The sequence below is a fragment of the Schistocerca americana genome, chromosome 3, assembly GCF_021461395.2.
Source record: "Schistocerca americana isolate TAMUIC-IGC-003095 chromosome 3, iqSchAmer2.1, whole genome shotgun sequence".
Classification (NCBI taxonomy): Eukaryota; Metazoa; Arthropoda; class Insecta; order Orthoptera; family Acrididae; genus Schistocerca; species Schistocerca americana.
This window is the reverse complement of record NC_060121.1, coordinates 298,689,236-298,711,867: the sequence shown is the minus strand read 5'-3', so window position 1 is coordinate 298,711,867 and position 22,632 is coordinate 298,689,236. Positions and strand designations below refer to the sequence as shown.

General features: G+C 43.8%; 1 protein-coding gene across 1 annotated transcript in view; it reads right to left on the bottom strand.

The window, feature by feature from the left end:
* Window positions 1-20,193, bottom strand: part of LOC124606041 (rap guanine nucleotide exchange factor 4) — a 181,068-nt gene extending 160,875 nt beyond the window's left edge. Inside the window, exons 1-2 of the mRNA XM_047138004.1 lie at window positions 20,182-20,193; window positions 15,293-15,524 (exon numbers count right to left, since the gene is read on the bottom strand). Coding sequence (XP_046993960.1) covers window positions 15,293-15,524; window positions 20,182-20,193 — 244 coding nt within the window. The remainder of the gene's footprint in view (window positions 1-15,292; window positions 15,525-20,181) is intronic.
* Window positions 20,194-22,632: the final 2,439 nt, after the last annotated feature.

Below are 22,632 nucleotides of genomic sequence, written 5' to 3'. Positions count from 1 at the left end.
TGTTTGAAGTCACGCTGGTACGTTCTGTTGCTGTGTGTTTCCATTCCATGATTAATGTGATTTGAAGAGAAGTAATAAAATGAGCTCTAACATGGAAATTAAGCGTTTCCGGACACATGTCCATATAACATCTTTTCTTTATTTGTGTGTGAGGAATGCTTCCTGAAAGTTTGGCCGTACCTTTTTGTAACACCCTGTAGTACGGGCCAGTCAAGTGAAATGTAAAGAAGATCAGGATTTCTGGTCAGATGAGAATAGGGTAATGTCAACAGCAGCGAAAATGAGACAGCGGGAGCAGGATTCGTTGTGAATAGGATGGTAGGGCAGAGACTGTGTTACTGTGAACAGTTCAGTGATACGGTTGTTCTTACCAGGATCGACAGTAAACCAACACCGACAGCGATAGTTCAGGTATACATGCTGACGTCGCAAGCTGAACATGAAGAGAGAGAGATAGAAAGGATATGAGGATATTGAAAGGGTAATACGGTAGGTAAAGGGAGATGAAAATCAAATAGTCATGGGTAATATACAATATGCACAAGAGCCAAGTGGAAATAATAAGAGTGCACGACCAAGAACGAAGTGCTCGGATTAAAAAGGGTGTAAGACAGGGAAGTAGTCTTTCACCCCTGCTCTTCAATCTGTACATCGAAGAAGCGATGATGGAAATAAAAGAAAAGTTCAGGAGCTGAATTAAAATCCAAAGTGAATGGGTATCAATGATATGATTCGCTGGTGACATTGCTATCCTGGGTGAAAGTATGGAGGAATTACATGCTCTCCTAAATGGAATGAACAGTCTAATGGATACAGAATATGGACTGAGAGTAAATAGAAGAAAAACGAAAGTAATGAGAAGTTGCAGAAATGGAAACATCGAGAAACGTATCAGGATTGACGGTCAAGAAGTAAATGAAGTTAAGGAATTCTGCTACCTAGGAAGCAAAATAACCAATGATGGACGGAGCAAGGAAGACATCAAAAGCAGACTAGCACTGGCAAAACGGGCAGTCCTGGCCAAGAGAAGTCAACTACTATCAAAATAGGCCTTAATTTGAGGAAGAAATTACTGAGAACGTACGTTTGGAGTACAGAACTGTATGGTAGTGAAACATAGATTGTGGGAAAACCGCAACAGAAGAGAATCGAAGCATCTGAGACGTGGTGTCACAGACGACTGTTGAAAATTAGATGGACTGATAAGGTAAGGAATGATTAGTTTCTGCGCAGAATCGGAGAGGAAAGGAACATGAGGAAAATACTGACAAGGAGAAGGGACAGGATGATAGAAAATCTACACTCCTGGAAACTGAAATAAGAACACCGTGAATTCATTGTCCCAGGAAGGGGAAACTTTATTGACACATTCCTGGGGTCAGATACATCGCATGATCACACCGACAGAACCACAGGCACATAGACACAGGCAACAGAGCATGCACAATGTCGGCACTAGTACAGTGTATATCCACCTTTCGCAGCAATTCAGGCTGCTATTCTCCCATGGAGACGATCGTAGAGATGCTGGATGTAGTCCTGTGGAACGGCTTGCCATTCCATTTCCACCTGGCGCCTCAGTTGGACCAGCGTTCGTGCTGGACGTGCAGACCGCGTGATACGACGCTTCATCCAGTCCCAAACATGCTCAATGGGGGACAGATCCGGAGATCTTGCTGGCCAGGGTAGTTGACTTACACCTTCTAGAGCACGTTGGGTGGCACGGGATACATGTGGAAGTGCATTGTCCTGTTGGAACAGCAAGTTCCCTTGCCGGTCTAGGAATGGTAGAACGATGGGTTCGATGACGGTTTGGATGTACCGTGCACTATTCAGTGTCCCCTCGACGATCACCAGTGGTGTACGGCCAGTGTAGGAGATCGCTCCCCACACCATGATGCCGGGTGTTGGCCCTGTGTGCCTCGGTCGTATGCAGTCCTGATTGTGGCGCTCACCTGCACGGCGCCAAACACGCATACGACCATCATTGGCACCAAGGCAGAAGCGACTCTCGTCGCTGAAGACGACACGTCTCCATTCGTCCCTCCATTCACGCCTGTCGCGACACCACTGGAGGTGGGCTGCACGATGTTGGGGCGTGAGCGGAAGACGGCCTAACGGTGTGCGGGACCGTAGCCCAGCTTCATGGAGACGGTTGCGAATGGTCCTCGTCGATACCCCAGGAGCAACAGTGTCCCTAATTTGCTGGGAAGTGGCGGTGCGGTCCCCTACGGCACTGCGTAGGATCCTACGGTCTTGGCGTGCATCCGTGCGTCGCTGCGGTCCGGTCCCAGGTCGACGGGCACGTGCACCTTCCGCCGACCACTGGCGACAACATCGATGTACTGTGGAGACCTCACGCCCCACGTGTTGAGCAATTCGGTGGTACGTCCACCCGGCCTCCCGCATGCCCACTATACGCCCTCGCTCAAAGTCCGTCAACTGCACGTACGGTTCACGTCCACGCTGTCGCGGCATGCTACCAGTGTTCAAGACTGCGATGGAGCTCCGTATGCCACGGCAAACTGGCTGACACTGACGGCGGCGGTGCACAAATGCTGCGCAGCTAGCGCCATTCGACGGCCAACACCGCGGTTCCTGGTGTGTCCGCTGTGCCGTGCGTGTGATCATTGCTTGTACAGCCCTCTCGTAGTGTCCGGAGCAAGTATGGTGGGTCTGACACACCGGTGTCAATGTGTTCTTTTTTCCATTTCCAGGAGTGTATTAAGACATCAGGGAATGACTTCCATGGTACCAGAGGGAGCTTTAGTGGGCAAAAACTGTAGAGGAAGATACCTCTGTAGAGATTGGAATACATCCAGCAGACAACTGAGGACGCAGGTTGCAAGTGCTACTCTAAGATGAAGAGGTTGGCACAGGAGCGGAATTAGTGGCGGGCCGCATCAAACCAGTGAGAAGACTGATGACTAAAAGAGTCACAATCGCCGACTAAATCCGAAGGAATACGTCGTATTGAACATTTTGGCGAGTGGTAACGCTAGCCAATGACAGACGAGCTCGCCGTGTATTCCTCTTGGAAGTATAGTTTAAAAGGACAAAGCAAGTACTAGTTTGTCTTGCGGTTCCGGCCAGCGTGTTTCGCAATGAAGGCGCTGGCACCGTCGAATAATGTTCTAAGTAGAATTGAAGTCACTTCGTGCGGATCGTTCTGAGATCTCGTGTTACAAATGTTTGGCAAGATCCGGGCTCGCCTCACGTGCTTTGGCATAATAGTATCTGTAGCATGTACACATCTTTTAGCGTGGGTATTAAGTTCAAATTTAAAGTTAATTGTTCAGTGAGGTGATCAATTTCCGAGATATGGCACAGAATCGGGTTTGCGTTACTCCATCCGAATAGTAAGGCTGGTGAATTCATCACACTCTTGTCTGGTAAGCAGTGCTCAGCACTTTCCAATGCGTATGAAATCCTTTTTGCTTGAGTTATTCTTTTGTGATGGTCTATTACACCACATGTTTCCTGTACGGACGATTCTACATCTACATCCATACTCCGCAAGCCACCTGACGGTTTGTGCCGGAGGGTACCTTGAGTACCTCTATCGGTTTTCCGTTCTATTCCAGTCTCGTATTGTTCGTGGAAAGAAGGATTGTCGGTATGCCTCTGTGTGGGCTCTAATCTCTCTGATTTTATCCTCATGGTTTCTTCGCGAGATATACGTAGGAGGGTGCAATATACTGCTTGACTCCTAGGTGAAGGTATGTTCTCGAAACTTCAACAAAAGCCCGTACCGAGCTACTGAGCGTCTCTCCTGCAGAGTCTTCCACTGGAGTTTATCTATCATCTCCATAACGCTTTCGCTATTACTAAATGATCCTGTAACGAAGCGCGCTGCTCTCCGTTGGATCTTCTCTACCTCTTCTATCAACCCTATCTGGCACGGATCCCACACTGCTGAGCAGTATTCAAGCAGTGGGCGAACAAGCGTGTTGTAACCTACTTCTTTTGTTTTCGGATTGCATTTCATTAGGATTCTTCCAATGAATCTCAGTCTGGCATCTGCTTCACCGACGATCAACTTTATATGATCATTCCATTTTAAATCACTCCTAATGCGCACTCCCAGATAATTTATGGATTTAACTGCTTCCAGTTGCTGACCTGCTATTTTGTAGCTCAATGATAAGGGATCTATCTTTCTATGTATTCGCAGCACATTACACTTGTCTACATTGAGATTCAATTGCCATCCCCTGCACCATGCGTCAATTCGCTGCATATCCTCCTGCATTTCATTTCAGTACAATTTTCCATTGTTACAACCTCTCGATGTACCACAGCATCATCCGCAAAAAGCCTCAGTGAACTTCCGATGTCATAGACAAGGTCATTTACGTATATTGTGAATAGCAACGGTCCTACGACACTCCCCTGCGGCACACCTGAGATCACTCTTACTTCGGAAGACATCTCTCCATTTAGAATGACATGCTGCGTTCTGTTATCTAGGAACTCTTCAATCCAATCACACAATTGGTCTGATAGTCCATATGCTCTTACTTTGTTCATTAAACGACTGTGGGGAACTGTATCGAACGCCTTGCGGAAGTCAAGAAACATGGAATCTACCTGTGAACCCGTGTCTATGGCCCTCTAAATCTCGTGGATGAATAGCGCGAATGGGGCTTCACAATATCGTCTTTTTCGAAACCCATGCTGATTCCTACAGAGTAGATTTCTAGTTTCCTGAAAAGTCATTATACTCTAACAAATACGTGTTCCAAAATTCTACAACTGATCGACGTTAGAGATACAGGTCTATAGTTCTGCACATCTGTTCGACGTCCCTTCTTGAAAATGCTTCATTGTGGTTAAGTTCTACATCTACAAACATACACACTCCGCAACCCACCGTAGGTGCGTGGCGGAGGGCAGCCTATACCACTACTACTCGTTCCCTTTTCTGTTTCACTCGCAGACGAGACAAGGGGAAAAACCACTGTATATATGACCCCGGTATGAGCTCTAATTTTTCGTATCTTATAATCGTGTCCCTTGGGCGAAATGTCTGTTGGCGGCAGAAGGAGCGTTCTGCAGTCAGTCGAAAATGCCGGATCTCTGATTTTTCTCAACAGTTTTCCTCAAAAAGAACGTCGCCTTTCCTCCAGGGATTCCCATTTGACTTCCCAATTTTCACCGTAACACTTGCGTGTTTTCGAACCTTAACGCCCTATATGCGGTCTCCTTCACGGATGAACCACACTCCCCTAAATTCTACCAATAAACCGAAGTCGAACATTCGCCTTCCCTACCACGACCCTCACATACTCGTTTCCATTCATGTCACTTTGCCTCTCTACTCCCACATATTTAAACGACGTGACTGAAAAGCAGGTCATACTAATGCTGTATCCAAACATTACGAGTTTGTTTTACCAACTCATCTCAATTACGTAACATTTTTCAGCATTTATAGCCACTGCTATTCATCAAAAAACTAGAAAATATGTCTAAATCATCTTGTATCCTCACACAGTCACTAATCTTTGACACTTTCCCGTACATTACAGATTGCTGCCCACCCTGTCCGCCAAATCATTTAAGTATATGGATAACTTACGAAATCTTCGAGCCAGTCACACATCTGAGAATCTATTCCACATACTCGTACCTTAGTTAACAGCCTGCAATTGGGCACCGTGTCAAATGCTTTCCGGAAATCTTAGAAATATAGAATCTGCCTGTTGCCTTTCATCCATAGTTTGCAGTATACTATGTGAGAAAAGGACAAACTGAGTTTCACGTGAGCAGTGGTCATAAGCTTTGCGGCCTCAAGCAAATTTGTTATATTCGAACTCAGAATATGTTCTACAATTCTGCAGCAAAGCGATGTTAAGGATACTGGTCTCAAGTTTTGCAGTTATGTTCTTTTACCATTCTTATATACAAAAGTCACTTGTACTTTTTCCAGTCACTTGGGACTTTGCGGTGGGAGAGAGATTCACGATAAATGCGAGCTGGGTAAGAGGCCAATGAGGCAGAGTACTCTTTGTAAAACCGAACAGGGATTCCATCCGGGTTGGCGACTTATTTGTTTTGAACTCTTTCAGTTATTTCTCTACGCCATGGATGCTAGTTACCATGTCGTTCATACGGAAGTCTGTTCTACAGTCCAACGAAGGTATGTTTGTACGGTTCTCCTGTGTGGGCGATTTCTTAAATGCGAAATTTGAAACTTCGTCTTTCGTTTTTTCGTCTTTCACTGCCACATCACACAGGTCAAAGAGTGACTGGATCGAAGCCTTAGACCCAGTTAGCGATTTTACGTAGGACCAGAATTTTCTCGCGTTCTTGGTGAGATCTGCTAAGGTATTACTGTGTTGGTGGTACGATGCTTCACGCATAGATATTTTCACAGACGCACGGATCTCTACTAACTTTTACCTATCGTCATTTGCGCGTTCTTTTTCGAACTGAGAGAGCAACAGCCTTTGTTTCCTCAGACTTTTCCCAATTTCACTGCTAAACCACGGTGTGTCTTTTCCGTCCTTAATCCACTTACTAGTCACATACTTGTTCAGAGCACGACTTAAAGTCTGTTTAAACTTTGTCCATAATTCCTTTATGTCCATCATACTAGAACTAAATGATGTCATTTCATTGTCCAAATGAGACGCTAAAAACTGCTTATTTGGTCTTTCTACCAGAAACACTCTGGTATCCTTCTTGACTGATTTTTTAACTTTCGTAACCATTGCTGCTACGATGATATTTGCCAGATGGAATTGTATTTGTTGAATCAAAGATTACACAATTTATTCGTAATCCCTTGTAACTGTTTAAAGATCGTTTTATATTTACGTCAAAGTGTGCACTTTGCAATCTCTACTCGAAGTATCTCTTGTAATCTTACAGGTTTTCTGTCCTCAGGAGAGATATCAGTCTTACTGTGCTGCTACTATAATCAGCCCACACGTTTTTCAAAACCGCACTCAGTAGTACGCTTGGGTTATTTCTTTGCGCGTCTGCCAGGCCGGAGGAAGATACGAAATCCGTTGAATGTGCAGAGAGCTTCGGTAAGTCACTTCTTATACGACGTGACGCCTGTGTGTCTTTTGTCCTTCAGATTTCTAAATGCGAAACGTTAAATTAACAGATTGTGCGAAATAAATGCACGCAACTTGTCTACAAGGCAGGGTGCTTACGCACTGATGAACTAGGCTGTGAGCTTATCACGAGTCAGTACGATCATGGAATTCACTCAAATGTTCATTTATACCCACTATTGTTTCGTTGCGCAAAGTAATCTATGTCTGTCGTTCAGTACGAAGGTAAATTTCTCGGCCTGGCAGTGAAAACAACAATTTAAGGTTTCAAAGAAATTTTATTTTTCGATACAATCTGCTCTGGTATCAATATATTTCATCCAGCGATGTTCCAACGCCATTATCCTGTCTCTGCAATGTTCCCCTAGCAGTGCTGCGAAGTAGCAATCTACTGCCGCAGTAGCTTCTTGATTGGACGAAAAGCGCTGACCAGCGAGGAACTTCTTTAGTTTTGAGAACAAGGGGAAATCAGAGGGGGCCAAATCCGCGTAATAGAGTGAATCTTCCGGTACTTTATCCCTTAGTTAGCCCTACGAAGACACTTTTGTGGGAAGGTGTATAGTCCTGATGGAAGACGATTATTCTTGAAGCTGTGTCTGTTTTCACGAATGCTTGCGTCCAATTTCGTTAGAAGTTTAGAGTAGTATTCTCCTGTTATCATTTCACTTTTTTAAAGATAGTCAGCAAAAGTCCTTTCGCATCCCAAAACATCGACGCCATGATCTTTCTTGCTGATGGCAACGTCCGTGCCTTCTTTGGAGCTGAAGAGTTGGCTTCTATCCACTGCATACACTGCTGTTTGGATTCGGGTTTGTAGCGATGAATCCATGTTTCATCGACCCAAAAGTCACTTCTGGTTTTCTTAATACGCACAAAGTACTTTTCGGTATGTCTCATGCGAATGCGTTTGTGATCTGTTGTGAGCATACGCGGCACCCTTCTTGAGAAAAGTTTTCTTATGTTCAGTTCCTGGTGCAAGATGTGACCAACAAGTTTCTTTGAGTTCTCTAGAGCATTAGCAATTTCACGCAGCTTTATACTCCGATCTTCCAAAACCGTATCATGCACTTCGTCGATGATTTCCGATGTGCTCGCACATTTCGGACATCCTTCGCGTGGACCGTCTAGGACACCTTCATGGGCACGTTTAAACTCAAATTGGCTCTGAGCACGATGGGACTTAACAGCTGAGGCTATGTCCCCTAGAACCTAGAACTACTTAAACCAAACTAACCTAAGGACATCACACACATCCATGACAAAGGCAGGATTTGAAACTGCGACCGTTGCAGTCGAGCGGTTCCGGGCTGAAGCGCCTAGAACCGCTCGACCACAACGGCCGGCGTTTAAACTCAGCCGAGCATTTCTTCACAGTGGAAATTGCAGTTGAAGAGCCGTCATACACATTTACGCAAATGGGTTTCGGTCTGTGTTAAACCTCCTTCTACCAAGACTTTAATCAGTGCAAGATACGCGATTTTTTCCCATTTTCAATACCACGTGCACCACAACGGCTTCAAATGACTGCTTAAATTCAATTGCTGCCTAGAATAACTTTCAGTTTTTCACGGCGTCTACTAACGCGTGTACCCATGTGAGGGGGGGGGGGGGGGGAAATCAAGCGAGTAGGGCTGCGATCTCTGGACGAGGTCGAGAAATTTTCAGACCGCCTTAGTATGTTCTATTCCTTTAAAATATTGTACTCAGAATGCTTTATAATATCTTCTCTTGGGTGTAAACTTTAGGTAGAAGAGGGTATTTGTTCGGAGCGTGTTTCAGGAAACAGTGCAAGTAGTCTCAGTTTAGCAGAGGGACACACTGCAGCTACAGGACAGTCAAGTGTGTGTGAGTAGGGTGTGACTGCATGGCCGTGCCGAGACCATGGCGAGATAGGTTCCAGGCAGGGGCGCAGGCGGAGAGGGGCGGAAGAAGTGTCGGAAGAAAAAGAAAGGAGTCGATTTAAGAAGTAACCGGAAGACGCATGCGAATTCTCACACCCCGCACGTTCCTATCTTGTGCCTGCGAGAAGAAGCTTTTCCCCGCAGCCCACGACTGTAAACGAACGTTGTCGTCACTTCGCCTAAGTAGCATCATAAAGAAATAACTGCTACCGAACAGGGAGAACATGGTGTATGTGTCAACAGTGTGCTCGGCGCCTTCACATTTATCTCACGTCCAACAGTGGAGGTTTTTCTGCTACTTCACTACGGTAGGGTAAGATATCGAAGGATGGCGAGTGGGTGTCGAAGCAAATATAGTTTTCGCCCAAAGGATTCAGATTTTTGACGATTTCTGACAACTGAGGACTGGAATGAAAGCGCTTAAGCTAGAGTGATTCTAAGTATTTGAAAGAATAGTAGGTGAATTAGGAAGCAGTTCTCACATACACAAGAACATTTCATCTCACTTTAATTTACTATTCGAAACGCCTTAAATAAGACCTCTGTATACTATGTTGATATTTGTCCCAAATACAGCAGAAATATCGATACAGCTGAGCTGGTTGTTAACGAAATAGCGGGTTTCAGATTAGAGTAGAGCACTGATACAGCTTCCTATTTGGGTATTTTGAAGCTTTTCTTTTTTTTCTTTTGGAGCACAGCATTTCCACAGTACGGTTACGAGAACACTAGAGTCACAAATTCTTGAGTACCACTCGAGTGCTTGGGATCCTTGCCAGGTCGAATTACAGAAAGACATCCAAGGAATTCAGTGGATACTGATCTGTTCGAGCAATACCGAAGTATTGCGGAAACGATTTGTGTACTCAAATGAGAATCCCTGGATGAAAGATGTTCTTTTCGCGGAACACTAATTGAGAAAATTTAGAGAACCGGCATGTGAAGCTTACTGCAGAAAGATTCTGCTGCCGCCAATATACATTTCGCGTAAGGACCACGAAGATAAGACAAATTAGGGCTCTTACGGAGGCATATATACAGTCGTTTTTTTCCTCACTTTATTTGTTAATGAAACAGAAAAGAAGAGACTAGCAGTGGTACAAGGTATCCCTCCCCCCCCCCCCCCCCCCCATGACGCATCATGCGGTGGCTTGCAGAGTATGTATGCACATGCAGATACGAGATGCTTATCCAATCATCGAAACAACTTTGAGAATGTTGGTGGTAATCCTACTGACTGTAGCATCTTGTCAACGCTGTTTCAGCAAATAAGAGACGATGAAAAACTGCGTAAGGTCGAGCACATGTGAAGCAGCCTGCAAAATTCAGCTATCTTCTAAAGAGAATATTACGTAGCTACTAACTTGCTTTCAGTGATATATTCAATTTGTTTTCTTGATCATAGGCAATGTAAAGAAAAATTACATTAAAAGCGACATTACTGGAAAGAAATATGTTCTCAACATTTAATTAAAACCCTTTCTCATTTATTTCGAATTAATAATTGTGGACTTCAACAATATATGAAGACGAAATAGAAACTCGTATATTGTACAGCATATTAAAATACAATAGCTACCATAAACAATAAGACATAGGTTTTGTTTTAGTTTCAGTTTCTTAGAATTTTCATACAGTTTTATATACAGTGTGAGGCAGCTAAGTAATAACATCCCCTTGTATCTCCCCAACCGTAATAGATACAAAGATGCCATTTGGACAGTGAATTGCAGGGACAGGGGCTACTTGAATACATCACATTTCATATTTTGTGCTATTTTTAATTACAGAGATATGAGGCCATCTTTTTTTTTTTTAATGGAACCCTATGTTAAATTTTGGCATAATATGATGGGCTTAAAAATATGGTTTCAAATATGTGTATATCATAATATTTAGGCGAACAGTTTTTGAGACGCGTATGTTCCCGTATAGCATTCGTCCTTCGAAGCGGCGTTGTCAAATCCGATCTTGCCTGTTGACCACTGAGGAACTTAACAGGGAAGGCGTTGTTTTCCTGCTTCTCGATCACGCCGCAAGGTGACGCACGAGGTAGCTGGAGAGAAGGGTATAAATGTACTGCTGGGGTAATGAGACATCGCATTTCCGTCACAGTTTCATGGAGCAGACATGTACACCAACGAAGAAAAGTTATATATGCTTCTAGTGCATGCTGAAAGCAGAAAAAATGCTGTTAGAGCAATAAATCGATGTGGTGAGCTGTATCCTGATTGTGACCGTCCTGCACGTCAGCTTCTTGCACGTATTTGCAAGAAACTACTTGAATCGGGATCATGGAACAGAGGACAATGCAGAAAACTGCAACTGGCGAGTTACATGAAGAGGGCGTTCTAACGTTGGCGCATAACGACCCTACTGTTTCGTCACGACGTATCGCCTCAGAATGTGATATAAGCCAGAGAAGTGTTCTACGCATATTGCACCGGCATAGATTTCACCCGTTTCACTTCTCATTACATCAAGCATTCTCCCGTGTGGTTTTCGAACGGCGCCAGGAATTTTGCCGGTTTGCTCTGCTGGGCCTACAAGATGATCCAACATTTTTTCAACGGGTGCTTTTTACTGATGACTGGACTTTCACCAACCACGGTAATGTGAATTTGCATATGCATTACTGGTCAGCAGAGAACCCTCACTGGCTTCAACAGGTACATCAGCAACCGTGGAGTGTTAACGTGTGGTGCGGCATCGTCGGAAATGACATTGTGGGGCCGTACGTCATTCGGGGTATACTAAATGGCAATAACTATGCACAGTTCCTGCGAAACGTTCTGCCCATTTTGCTGGAAGAGGTACAACTAACTATACGACAGTGCATGTGGTTCCTACATGACGGCTGTCCTGCTCACTCTTCCTGTGTGGCTACAGAGTTGTTAAATGAAAAGTTCCCGTATTGTTGGATAGCACGACGTGCTGAAGTGAAGTGGCCAGCCCGGTATCCTGATTTGACCCCTCTTGATTTTTTTTTTCTGTGGGGAGCAATCAAACACAAAGTGTATGCTCAAATACCAACTGCGCCAGACGACATGAAGCAACGTATCATCGAAGCGTGCTCTGATATCTCACGTGACACCCTCGCAGCCGTTCACAAATCATTCGAACGGCGACTACAAATGTGCATTGCAGCAGAGGGGAAGCACTTTGAGCACATGCTTCAATTAAGTTTTGTATCATGTACAGTATGTTATTTGCATCTTTGTGTGTATTTGCTTCGTATTGTGATAAATAGTAAATATTTTCAAATAAAAAGCAAATACGTGCGAAATAATTGTGACCAATAAGGGCATCCTCATTTACATTTGTATTTCTGTTACTTAAAATGTATTAACATCTTGTAGTATTTTAATGCTGTATGTTGTCTACTGTTTTGGTATCACAGTTGTCAAATAACTGAATATTGTCGGGGAAATGGGCGTGTTTGTGTAAGGACGGACTCGCGACGTTTACCATGTACTCTAAACAAAAAGAAAGGTCGCACTAGAGAACGCCGCTTCGAAGGACTAACGCGATAAGAGAACATATCTGTGTCTCAAAAACTGTTCGCCTAAATATTATGGTATACACATATTTACAACCGTCTTTTTAAGCCCATGATGTTACGCTAAAATTTAACATAGGGTTCCATTAAAAAAAAGATGGCCTCTTATCTCTGTAATAAAAAGTAGTACAGACATGAAATGTGATGTATTGAAGTAGCCCCTGTCCCTGCAATTCGCTGTCTAAACGGCATCTTTGTATCTATTACGGTTGGGGAGATACAAGGGGTGTTATGACTTAGCTGCCTTACACTATTTAGTATAATGATACACATTTGTTGTGTGCAATATTTTTGATTTGCATAGCTCATTTAAGTATGAGGGATGATCAGAAACGAAGGTTACAGGGCCGACATTCCTGGAATTTCTCTGTTATAGGGAAATTAGTTGAGTGAGGTAATACATTTAATTTGCATTTATTATCAGCACTAATTAATTTTATTGTCTCATATTTTTGTTTACGTTTGTCGTGTATGGACGTTTCTCCCGCCTGTCGCGGAAGTGTACAACATTCAGTATTTTTCTTTTCCGTGAAATACTGGGCAAGCTTTGCTTAATAACAAAGCTTTGTGTCGTGCAGTCATCAAGTGTACACGAGTGGGTCTTCGGCTCCGAAAGCCCATATCGATGACGTTTCGTTCAACGGTTCGCACGCTCACGCTTGTTGATGCCCCGGCATCGAAATTTGCAGCAATTTGCGGAACTGTTGTGCTTCTGTCACGTTGAACGATTCTCTTCAGTCGTCGATGTTCCCGTTCTTGTAGGATCTTTTCCCGGCCGCAGTAATGTCGGAGATTTGGTGTTTACCGGATTCCGGATATTCAGAGTACACTCGTGAAATGGTCCTACCGGAAAATTCGCATTTCATCGCTACCTCTCATCGCCCTTGCGCCGACTGTAACACCACGCTCAAAGTCACTTAAATCTTGATAACCTGCTATTGTAGCAGCAGAAATCGATCTGACAACTGCGCCAGACACTAGCTGTCATATATAGGCGTTGCCGAACGCAATGCCATATTCTGCCTGCTTACAAAGCTCTGTATTTGAATACGCATGCCAATAAAAGTTACTTTGGGGTTTCATTGAATTTATTTCCCAGTATCTTAATCTACTATAAATTCGGAGAGAGAGAGAGAGAGAGAGAGAGAGAGAGAGAGAGAGAGAGAAACGTTTCTCTTATATTTTTTCAGTAACGCTTAATTTTTATTAAACTTACACTACAAATTACAAAATTTTCTAAATACACAACTGGCCATTAAATTTGCTACACCAAGAAGAAATGGAGATGATAAACGGGCATTCATTGGACAAATATATTATACTAGAACTGACATGTGATTGAATTTTGACGCAATTTGAGTGCACAGATCCTGAGAAATCAGTACCCAGAAGAACCACCTCTGGCCGTAATAACGGCATTAATACCCCTGGGCATTGAATCAAAAAGAGCTTGGATGTCGTGTACATGTACAGACGCCCATGCGGCCTCGACACGATACTACAGTTCATCGAGAGTAGTGACTGGCGTATTGTGACGAGCCGGTTGCTCGGTCAACATTGACCAGACGTTTTCAATTGGTGAGAGATCTGGAGAATGTGCTGGTCAGGGCAGCAGTCGAACATTTTCTGTATCGAGAAAGGCTCGTAGAGGACCTGCAACATGCGGTCGTGCATTATGCTGCTGAAATATAGGGTTTCGCAGGGATCGAATGAAGGGTAGAGCCACGGGTCGTAACACATCTGAAATGTAACGTCCACTGTGCAAAGTGCCGTCAATGCGAACAAAAGGTGACCGAGACGTTTAACCAATGACACCCAATACCATCACGCCGGGTGATACGCCAGTATGGCGATGACGTATACACGCTTTCAATGTGCGTTCACCGCGATGTCGCCACCATCATGATGCTGTAACAGAACTTGGATTCATCCGAAAAGATGACGATTTGTCATTCGTGCACCCACGTTCGTCGTTGAGTACACCATCGCAGGCGCTCCTGTCTGTGATGCAGCGTCAAGGGTAACCGCAGCCACGGTCTCCGAGCCGATAGTCCATGCTGCTGCAAACGTCGTCGAACTGTTCGTGCAGATGGTTGTTGTCTTGCAAACGTCACCATCTGTTGACTCAGGGATCGAGACGTGGCTTCACTATCCGTTACAGCCATGCGGATAAGATGCCTGTCATCTCGACTGCTAGTGATACGAGGCCGTTGGGATCCAGCACGGCGTTCCGTATTACCCTCCTCAACCCACCGATTCCATATTCTGCTTACAGTCATTGGATCTCGACCAATGCGAGCAGCAATGCCGCGATACCATAAAGCGCAATCGCGATAGGCTACAATCCGATCCGTATCAAAGCCGGAAACGGGATGGTACGCATTCCTCCTCCTTACACGAGGCATCACAACAACGTTTCATCAGGCAACGCCGGTCCACTGCTGTTTGTGTATGAGAAATTGATTGGGAACTTTCCTCATGTCAGCACGTTGTAGGGTTCGTCACCGGCGCCAACCTTGTGTGAATGCTCTGAAAAGCTAATCATTTGCATATCACAGCATCTTCTTCCTGTTGGTTGAATTTCGCGTCTGTAGCACGTCATCTTCGTGATGTAGCAATTTTAATGGCCAGTAGTGTATGTGTAGAAAAAAAAAATACAAAAAGATAGTTTTCCTAGGCGAGGGGAACCAAATCTTTGGGAGTTTTACAAAGGAAGGCAGGATCGCCTCAGTTGAGGGGACAGACGGGAGAGTGCTGGCACTGACCGTGCGCGACGACGCCCTCCTCGAGCAGCGCCTGCCACATGCCGACGGCCTGGGCGCGCGAGTGCACCTGCGGCGAGAGGCCGAGCAGCCAGTCGACCAGGTCGGAGCCGAGGGCGGCGCGCCGGGCCACTCGCCCGCCGCCCGCCTTGTGGTCTCGCAGCACGCCCGCGCCGCGCGCCAGCAGCAGCGTGCGCAGGGTCCAGCCCGCGCGAGACATGGTCGGCCCCGGCGACTGTCACACACACATACAACCGTCTGACTACCACGTTTTCAAAGACGTTAACGTACAGTTATTTTACATAAAATCGTAGTCTGAAGAAACATTGTTGTTGCTGTCGTCTTCAGTTAGAAGTCTGGTTTGATGGCGTAACACTCGTTTCACAAGACTTTCCGCAAGCATGACGTCGTTTGGACGTTACAATCAATATCGACAACCGCATGAACGGCTATCGACTTTCGTTAGCGTTCGATACGGGCCTCTCAGAAGACTTGATGCGCGATATCGGAAGGCTTGATGCGCGATAACGGAGTTTCATGAAAACACTTCATTCTTTGAATGATTTATTATAATTATTACTATAACTGTCACGTAATGATTCATCGACGGGTAATGCCACGCTAAAAGAATGTGCTCTCAGCTGTGAATTGTTATCGTCGATAATTTACAAATTAAACATGAAACATTATTGGATTATAATTTCCTGAATAGGATCATCAGGAGAATAATAGAAAAATCGTTGAACAATAAGTGCAATATTAAGTGGATTACAGAAATCGAGGAAGATATGGATGAGCTACAGATTACATTAGAAGAACTAAGAAACAAAAATGACAAAAATCAGGAAATTCGGAGACAAACAAACCAGACTGCAAACGAGAATCAACAAACACACAATAGGAAGGATGATTTCTGATGAAGAAAGAAGAATGAGATCCGAGAGAATGAAGAGGTACTGTGGCCGGCCGGAGTGGCCGAACGGTTCTAGGCGCTACAATCTGGAACCGCGCGACCGCTACGGTCGCAGGTTCGAATCCTGCCTCGGGCATGGATGTGTGTGATGTCCTTCGGTTAGTTACGTTTAAGTAGTTCTAAGTTCTAGGGGACTGTTGACCTCAGAAGTTAAGTCGCATAGTGCTCAGAGCCATTTCAACCAGCCATTTGAAGAGGTACTGGGCTGATAGGAAACTGAAAAATTCTTTGTATAAAGTTGGCTAGAGTGGTCCAATGAAGGCCATACAATGTAAATAATAATAATAATAATAATAATAATAATAATAATTTCCTGTGTGCCGTTTCCAGGTAACGGCGCATCGAAAATTTCTCACAGGCACGTCAAAATTGTCATAAAATGTCACTTAACAACGCACATCAACGACATAAGCCTTCAAGAGAGACTATGACAATCAAGACATGACACGAATATAACGTGAGTGGATAACATCGTGGATTGTAGAGTCGAAAGATGGCTGTTCGCATCTCGCCACGTGCAAATATTTTTTTCGTGCGCGCATTTGTTAACCCACTCTGTGACTTTCTTATGAATGTAATACAAGTATGTTCTGCAATATTCTTTGTTATTTACGTTCCCACCGCGCGGGATTAGCCGAGCGGTCTAAGGCACTGCAGTCATGGACTGTGCGGCTGGTCCCGGCGGAGGTACGAGTCCTCCCTCGGGCATGGGTGTGTGTGTTTGTCCTTAGCATAATTTAGGTTAGGTGAGGTGTACGCTTAGGGACTGATGACCTTAGCAGTTGAGTCCCATAGGATTTCACACACATTTCAACATTTTACGTTCCGTCTGATCTGAGACCGAAGGATGAAATAAATATTTAGCCATTTTCGAATGGGTGGTTAGGAAGGACGGTTAAATTGCTATGACTGAAACGAGCAGCAATAAAAATTATATTCTTCCTTCTCACAAATACCGGACTTGTTATTTCTGAGTACGTGCCGACTTCCAAGTATGTGGTTAGGCTGGAGCCTAAGAGCACAGATGAAATTGCTGCGAGTGAAACGAGGAACATTCACTTTTATATTATTCCTTGCCACAAACATTCCGCTGTTTATTTAGGAATATGTCGCGATTTCCCAGTTTGTGGTTAGACGGAGACCAAAGAATACAGCTTTAAATGCTGCGACTAAAAGGAGTTGCAAAGAAATTTGTATTCCTTCTTGTTACAGATATTTGCTCTTTATTCTTCAACATGTGGCGACTTTCATGTGCGTCGTTAGGCAGGAACCAGGAGGACAGCTTAAATTGCTGCAAGTCAATAGTGGAGCAATAAAATTTATATCCTTCCTTGTTACAAATCCCTCAGCCGGTTACAAAGTCCTCGTCGGTATTGTGCGCGACGTCAAAATGACGTCGCATTTGCAGGAAGTGTTGTGAAACGAGTGTTACCCGGATTGATGCACCTCTCCATGTTACTCTATTCTGTGTGAGCCTCACCATATCCCAATAACTATTTTAACATACATCCTTTTCAAACTGCTTACTGTATTCATCTCTTGGTCTCCCTCTACGATTTTACTCCACCATGCTTCCCTGCAGTACTAAACTGGTGAATTTACAGCAAAACTGAAATAGTCAATCTTAATTCAATTTTTTATTCGGGAATTGTTTATTTGTAACGTGAGACACAAAAGTGTAGAAGTAAAAATAATCGAAAACAATACAGATTTATCATATAGCTCTACAAAACTAAATTTACTCAACAAAAAGGCAAGTTAAAGAAAACCGCAAAACAAAGATGTATCAAACATCGATTCAGTACTCCGTCGAACTTATATAAAAAACATGTTTCTTTTATTCATAAATAGTTTTTTCATTTATCAGTAATAACAGGAAACACTATCATGAACGTACTATTCAGTACAAAATAACTATATTTACTTATTTTTATGCCTGTGCATACAAAATGTACTTGCATCAAAAGTAATTGCTCTGGTTACATACACTATGTGACCAAAAGTTTCAGGACATCCCCTCCCCCCCCCCCCCCCCAAAAAAAACGTTTCTCATATTAGGTGCATTGTGCTGCCACCTGCTGCCAGGTACTCCATGTCAGCGATCTGATTATCATTAGACATCGTAAGAGAGCAGAATGGGGCGCTCCGCGGAACTCATGGACATCTAACGTGGTCAGATGGCTGGGCGTCACTTGTGTCATACGTCTGTACACGAGATTTTCACACTTCTAAACACTCCTAGGTCCACTGTTTTCGATGTGGCAGTGAAGTGGAAACGTGAAGGGACACGTACAGCACAAAAGCGTACAGGCCGACCTCGTTTGTTGACTGACAGATTCCGCCGACAGTTGAAAAGGGTCGTACAGTGCAATAGACATATATCCAGAGCATCACACAGGAATTCCAAACTGCATCAGGATCAACTGCAAGTACTATGACAGGCGGGAGGTGATAAAACTTGGATTTCATGGTCAAGCGGCTTCTCATAAGCCACACATCACATTGGTAAATGCCAAACGACGCCTCTCTTGGTGTAAGAAGCGTAAACATTGGACGATTGAACAGTGGAAATGCGTTGTGTGGAGTGACGAATCACGGTACACAATGTGGCAATCCGATGGCAAGGTGCGGGTATGGCGAATGCCCGGTTAACGTCATTTGCCAGCGTGTGCAGTGCCAACAGTAAAATACGAATTCGGAGGCGGTGGTGTTATGGTGTGGTCGTGTTTTTCATGGAGGGGGCTTGCTCCCACTGTTGTTTAGCGTGTCACTATCACAGCACAGGCCTACACTGATGTTTTAAGCACCTTCTTGTTTCCCACTGTTGAAGAGCAATTCGGGGATGGTGACTGCATCTTTCAACACGATCGAGCACCTGTTCATAATGCACGGCCTGTGGCGGAGTGGTGACACGACCATAACATCCCTGTAATGGACTGGCCTGCACAGAGTCCTGACCTGAATCCTACAGAACACCTTTGTGATGTTTTGGAACGCCTACTTCGTGCCAGGCCTCACCGACCGACATTGATACCTCTCCTCAGTGCAGCGCTCCGTGAAGAATGGGCTGTCATTCCCCAAGAAACCTTGCAGCACCTGATTGAACGTATGTCTGCGAGAGTGGTAGCTGTGATGAAGGCTAATGGTAAGCCAACATCATACTGAACTCCAGCATTATCGATGGAGGGCGCCAAGGAACTTTTAAGTCATTTTCAGTCAGGTGTCAGGATACTTTTGATCACACAGTGTACAAGAGCAGTAGTTACGCGATCAACAAATTTTTATTACTTCATAAAATGCAATTTTTATTCTGTGAGGATATAAAGTACACAACGGACTGACACTGAGTGATGTGCGGTTCAAATTAAGTGGAAAATAAACACCCAACCGAACAAAGAAAAAAACAAAGGGAAGTTGTCGGGTCCCATTTTCTCTGTTAGACATTCATTTATGTTTCTTTACCTACGAATATTACTGGTAATCCTAACATTCATTACGTCATTAATGTATGTACCAAAACTACAGAACTATAGTTTGGTAGAGTGCAACTCTATCTGTATGTCAATACATGCATGTAATTCGTTGATACAATACAGTATATCCGGGAAGGTGGGACAGCAGTAGGCATTGCAGACCTTGCGATCGGGTTGCATAGTTGCAGGGGAGAATTAATTCGATACGACAACGGGAAGACGAGGGTTAAAAATTAATCTGGACGACAGCACGACTTGTGGGTGCAATCCGTTGTTATAAAAATTTTGTGAACCATTTGCAGGTTTCACTTTACCAAACAAAACAGATACATAGAAATATCATGCAGCAAATTCAACTCGTTTTCTTATGAACACTAACGTCCTGATGATAATCACAGCCTTAAGAGAGAAACTGAAACAGTTTACAGAAAAACACAAATACTCACCTCAGCACTCATCACTGGATGCTTAAAATTCGTGGCAGATTCAAATTATGAGCCGGAGTGGCACCAGAACCTCAACATTTGCCTCATACAGGAAATGTTATAACAGAATTTTTTCCTTAGAGACGTTTGTGAAAAATTACTGAGCCCATACTTAATACACACAAATCACCTAGACGAAACAAATACCAGGAAAACTTAATAAAAAACTTAGTGTATCGTCTTTCCAATGGCGTTTTAAATTTGCTAACGTACATTTCGAAGTCACGAGTTCAGCTGTTGTTTTATATACGTATCTTTTTCTTTTTCTCTATGCTTCAATATGCGAAGTGACCTAGCATTTCTGTATCTTGCTTAAATGCTGAAAATTAATCAAAGAATTGTGTAGAAATCGTATTACTTGAGAAAAGAAATTGTTTTGTTTCCTTCACCTAATTTACAAATCATTACAAATCATGAGTAAATTTTTAGATCCCGAGGACGAAACCAAGAAATTACAGGGCTCTTTCTGTCACAGCATTGCAACAATATTTTACTCACAGACTATTGGAAAATTTATTTAAAGGTGACTCAGATAATAAAGCTATTGTTGTGAGATTTAAACAGTCCCACTTAAAATGATTACACCATCAAAGTCAACGACGTCAGTAATAATTTGCACTGTACGTAGTCAGACACTGAAACAATTCAGACTATATTGCTTCAAACTCACTGGGCAAAAAATTCAATTCAACAGTGCGATGGAGGGAGCCTGCCCAGAATATCAGAAGTATTCCCACAAAATGCATTCTTTAGCCTAATCTAATGACCCATATGCACTTGAAACAACCTAAAATTTGGACTCCTTTTATTTTGTGCGAGGTTCAAGATATCGAAATGAGTTTTTTTTTAATAACAGTAAGCTGAGGTGAACGTGATTTTGTTGTTTGGGTAATACTAATTTACTTCTGAATCAACGGAGAGAGAGAAGTAATTTTTTTATGAAACAATGCTCGATCTTAGAGGCATTCGAAAGCTATTGAAAATGTGAAGAAAGTGGTACAACGCTTGTTAGTGTAGTCCTTGAAACTTTTCACATAAATATCAGAGATATTTGCTGAAAGTGGAAGATAAGGTGGCCGGAATCAGCTATTACAGAGTAAACAGCGCCACGTCTGGCTTTAATGCTGGGCTCCGCAACTGCACCAAGTTTCTCGACTGTTTACTTGTTCCCATAACACTTAAACATGAGTATGCACACCCATTTGAAGGAGATCTCGTAAGCCCTTTCCGATACACTAGAAGTTAGCACAGAGGTCTGCTAACAACAAAGGTAGCTGACACTGTACCTCTGTCAAGGTAGGGCCAAAAAGAATTACGTATTACGTTAGTAGCATAGTCCTGTATTCCTGATGTGTAAAGAGACGGAGTCTTGAAGTTTACACCACACTAGCGGATTCAGACCACGTTGCCTTTTTAACTTCAGTACATTTCTGAGACACTTCTGTGAAAAAATTCTACTCCAACATTAACGAGAGCTGTATAGACTGAAGCTACAAAGAAACTCATATAGGGGTGCGTATTCAAATACAGAGAGATGTAAACACGCAGAATACGGCGCTGCGGTCGGCAACGCCTATATAAGACGACAAGTGTCTGGCGTAGTTGTCAGATGAATTACAGCTGCTACAACGACACGTTATCAAGATTTAAGTGAGTTTAAAAGTGTAGTTATAATAGGCGCACGGATGGGGCACAGCACCTTCGAGGAGCGATCAGGTGGGGATTTTCCCGTATGACTATTTCACAAGTGTTCCGTGAATATCAAGAATCCGGTAAAACATCAATTGTCTGACATCACTGCGGCCGGAAAAAGACCCTCCAAGAATGAGACCAATGATCACTTAAGAGAATCGTTCAACGTGACAAAAGTGCAACCCTTCCACAAATTGCTGCAGATTTCTATGTTGGGCCATCAAAAAATGTCAGCGTGCGATACATTCAACGAAATATCATCGATATGGGCTTTCGGAGCCGAAGGTCCACTCGTGTACCGTTGATAACCACACGACGCAAAAGCTTTACGCCTCACCTGGGTCCTTCAGCACCGACATTGGACTGTTGATTGGAAACATGTCGTCTGGTCGGACGAACCTCGTTTCAAATTGTATCGAGCGGATGGATGTGTACGGGTATGGTGACAGCCTCATGAATCCATGGATCCTGCATGTCAGCAGTGGCTGTTCAAGCTGGTGGAGCCTCTGTAATGGTGTGGGGCGTGTGCAGTTGGAGTGATATGGGACTCCTGACAGTACGTAAGCACGCTGTCTGATCACCTGCATTCATTCGTGTCCATTGCGCATTCCGACGAACTTGGGCAATTCCAGCAGGACAATGAGACACCCCACACGTCCAGAATTGCTACAGAGAACTCCAGAAACACTGTTCTGAGTTTAAACACTTCCGGTAGCCACC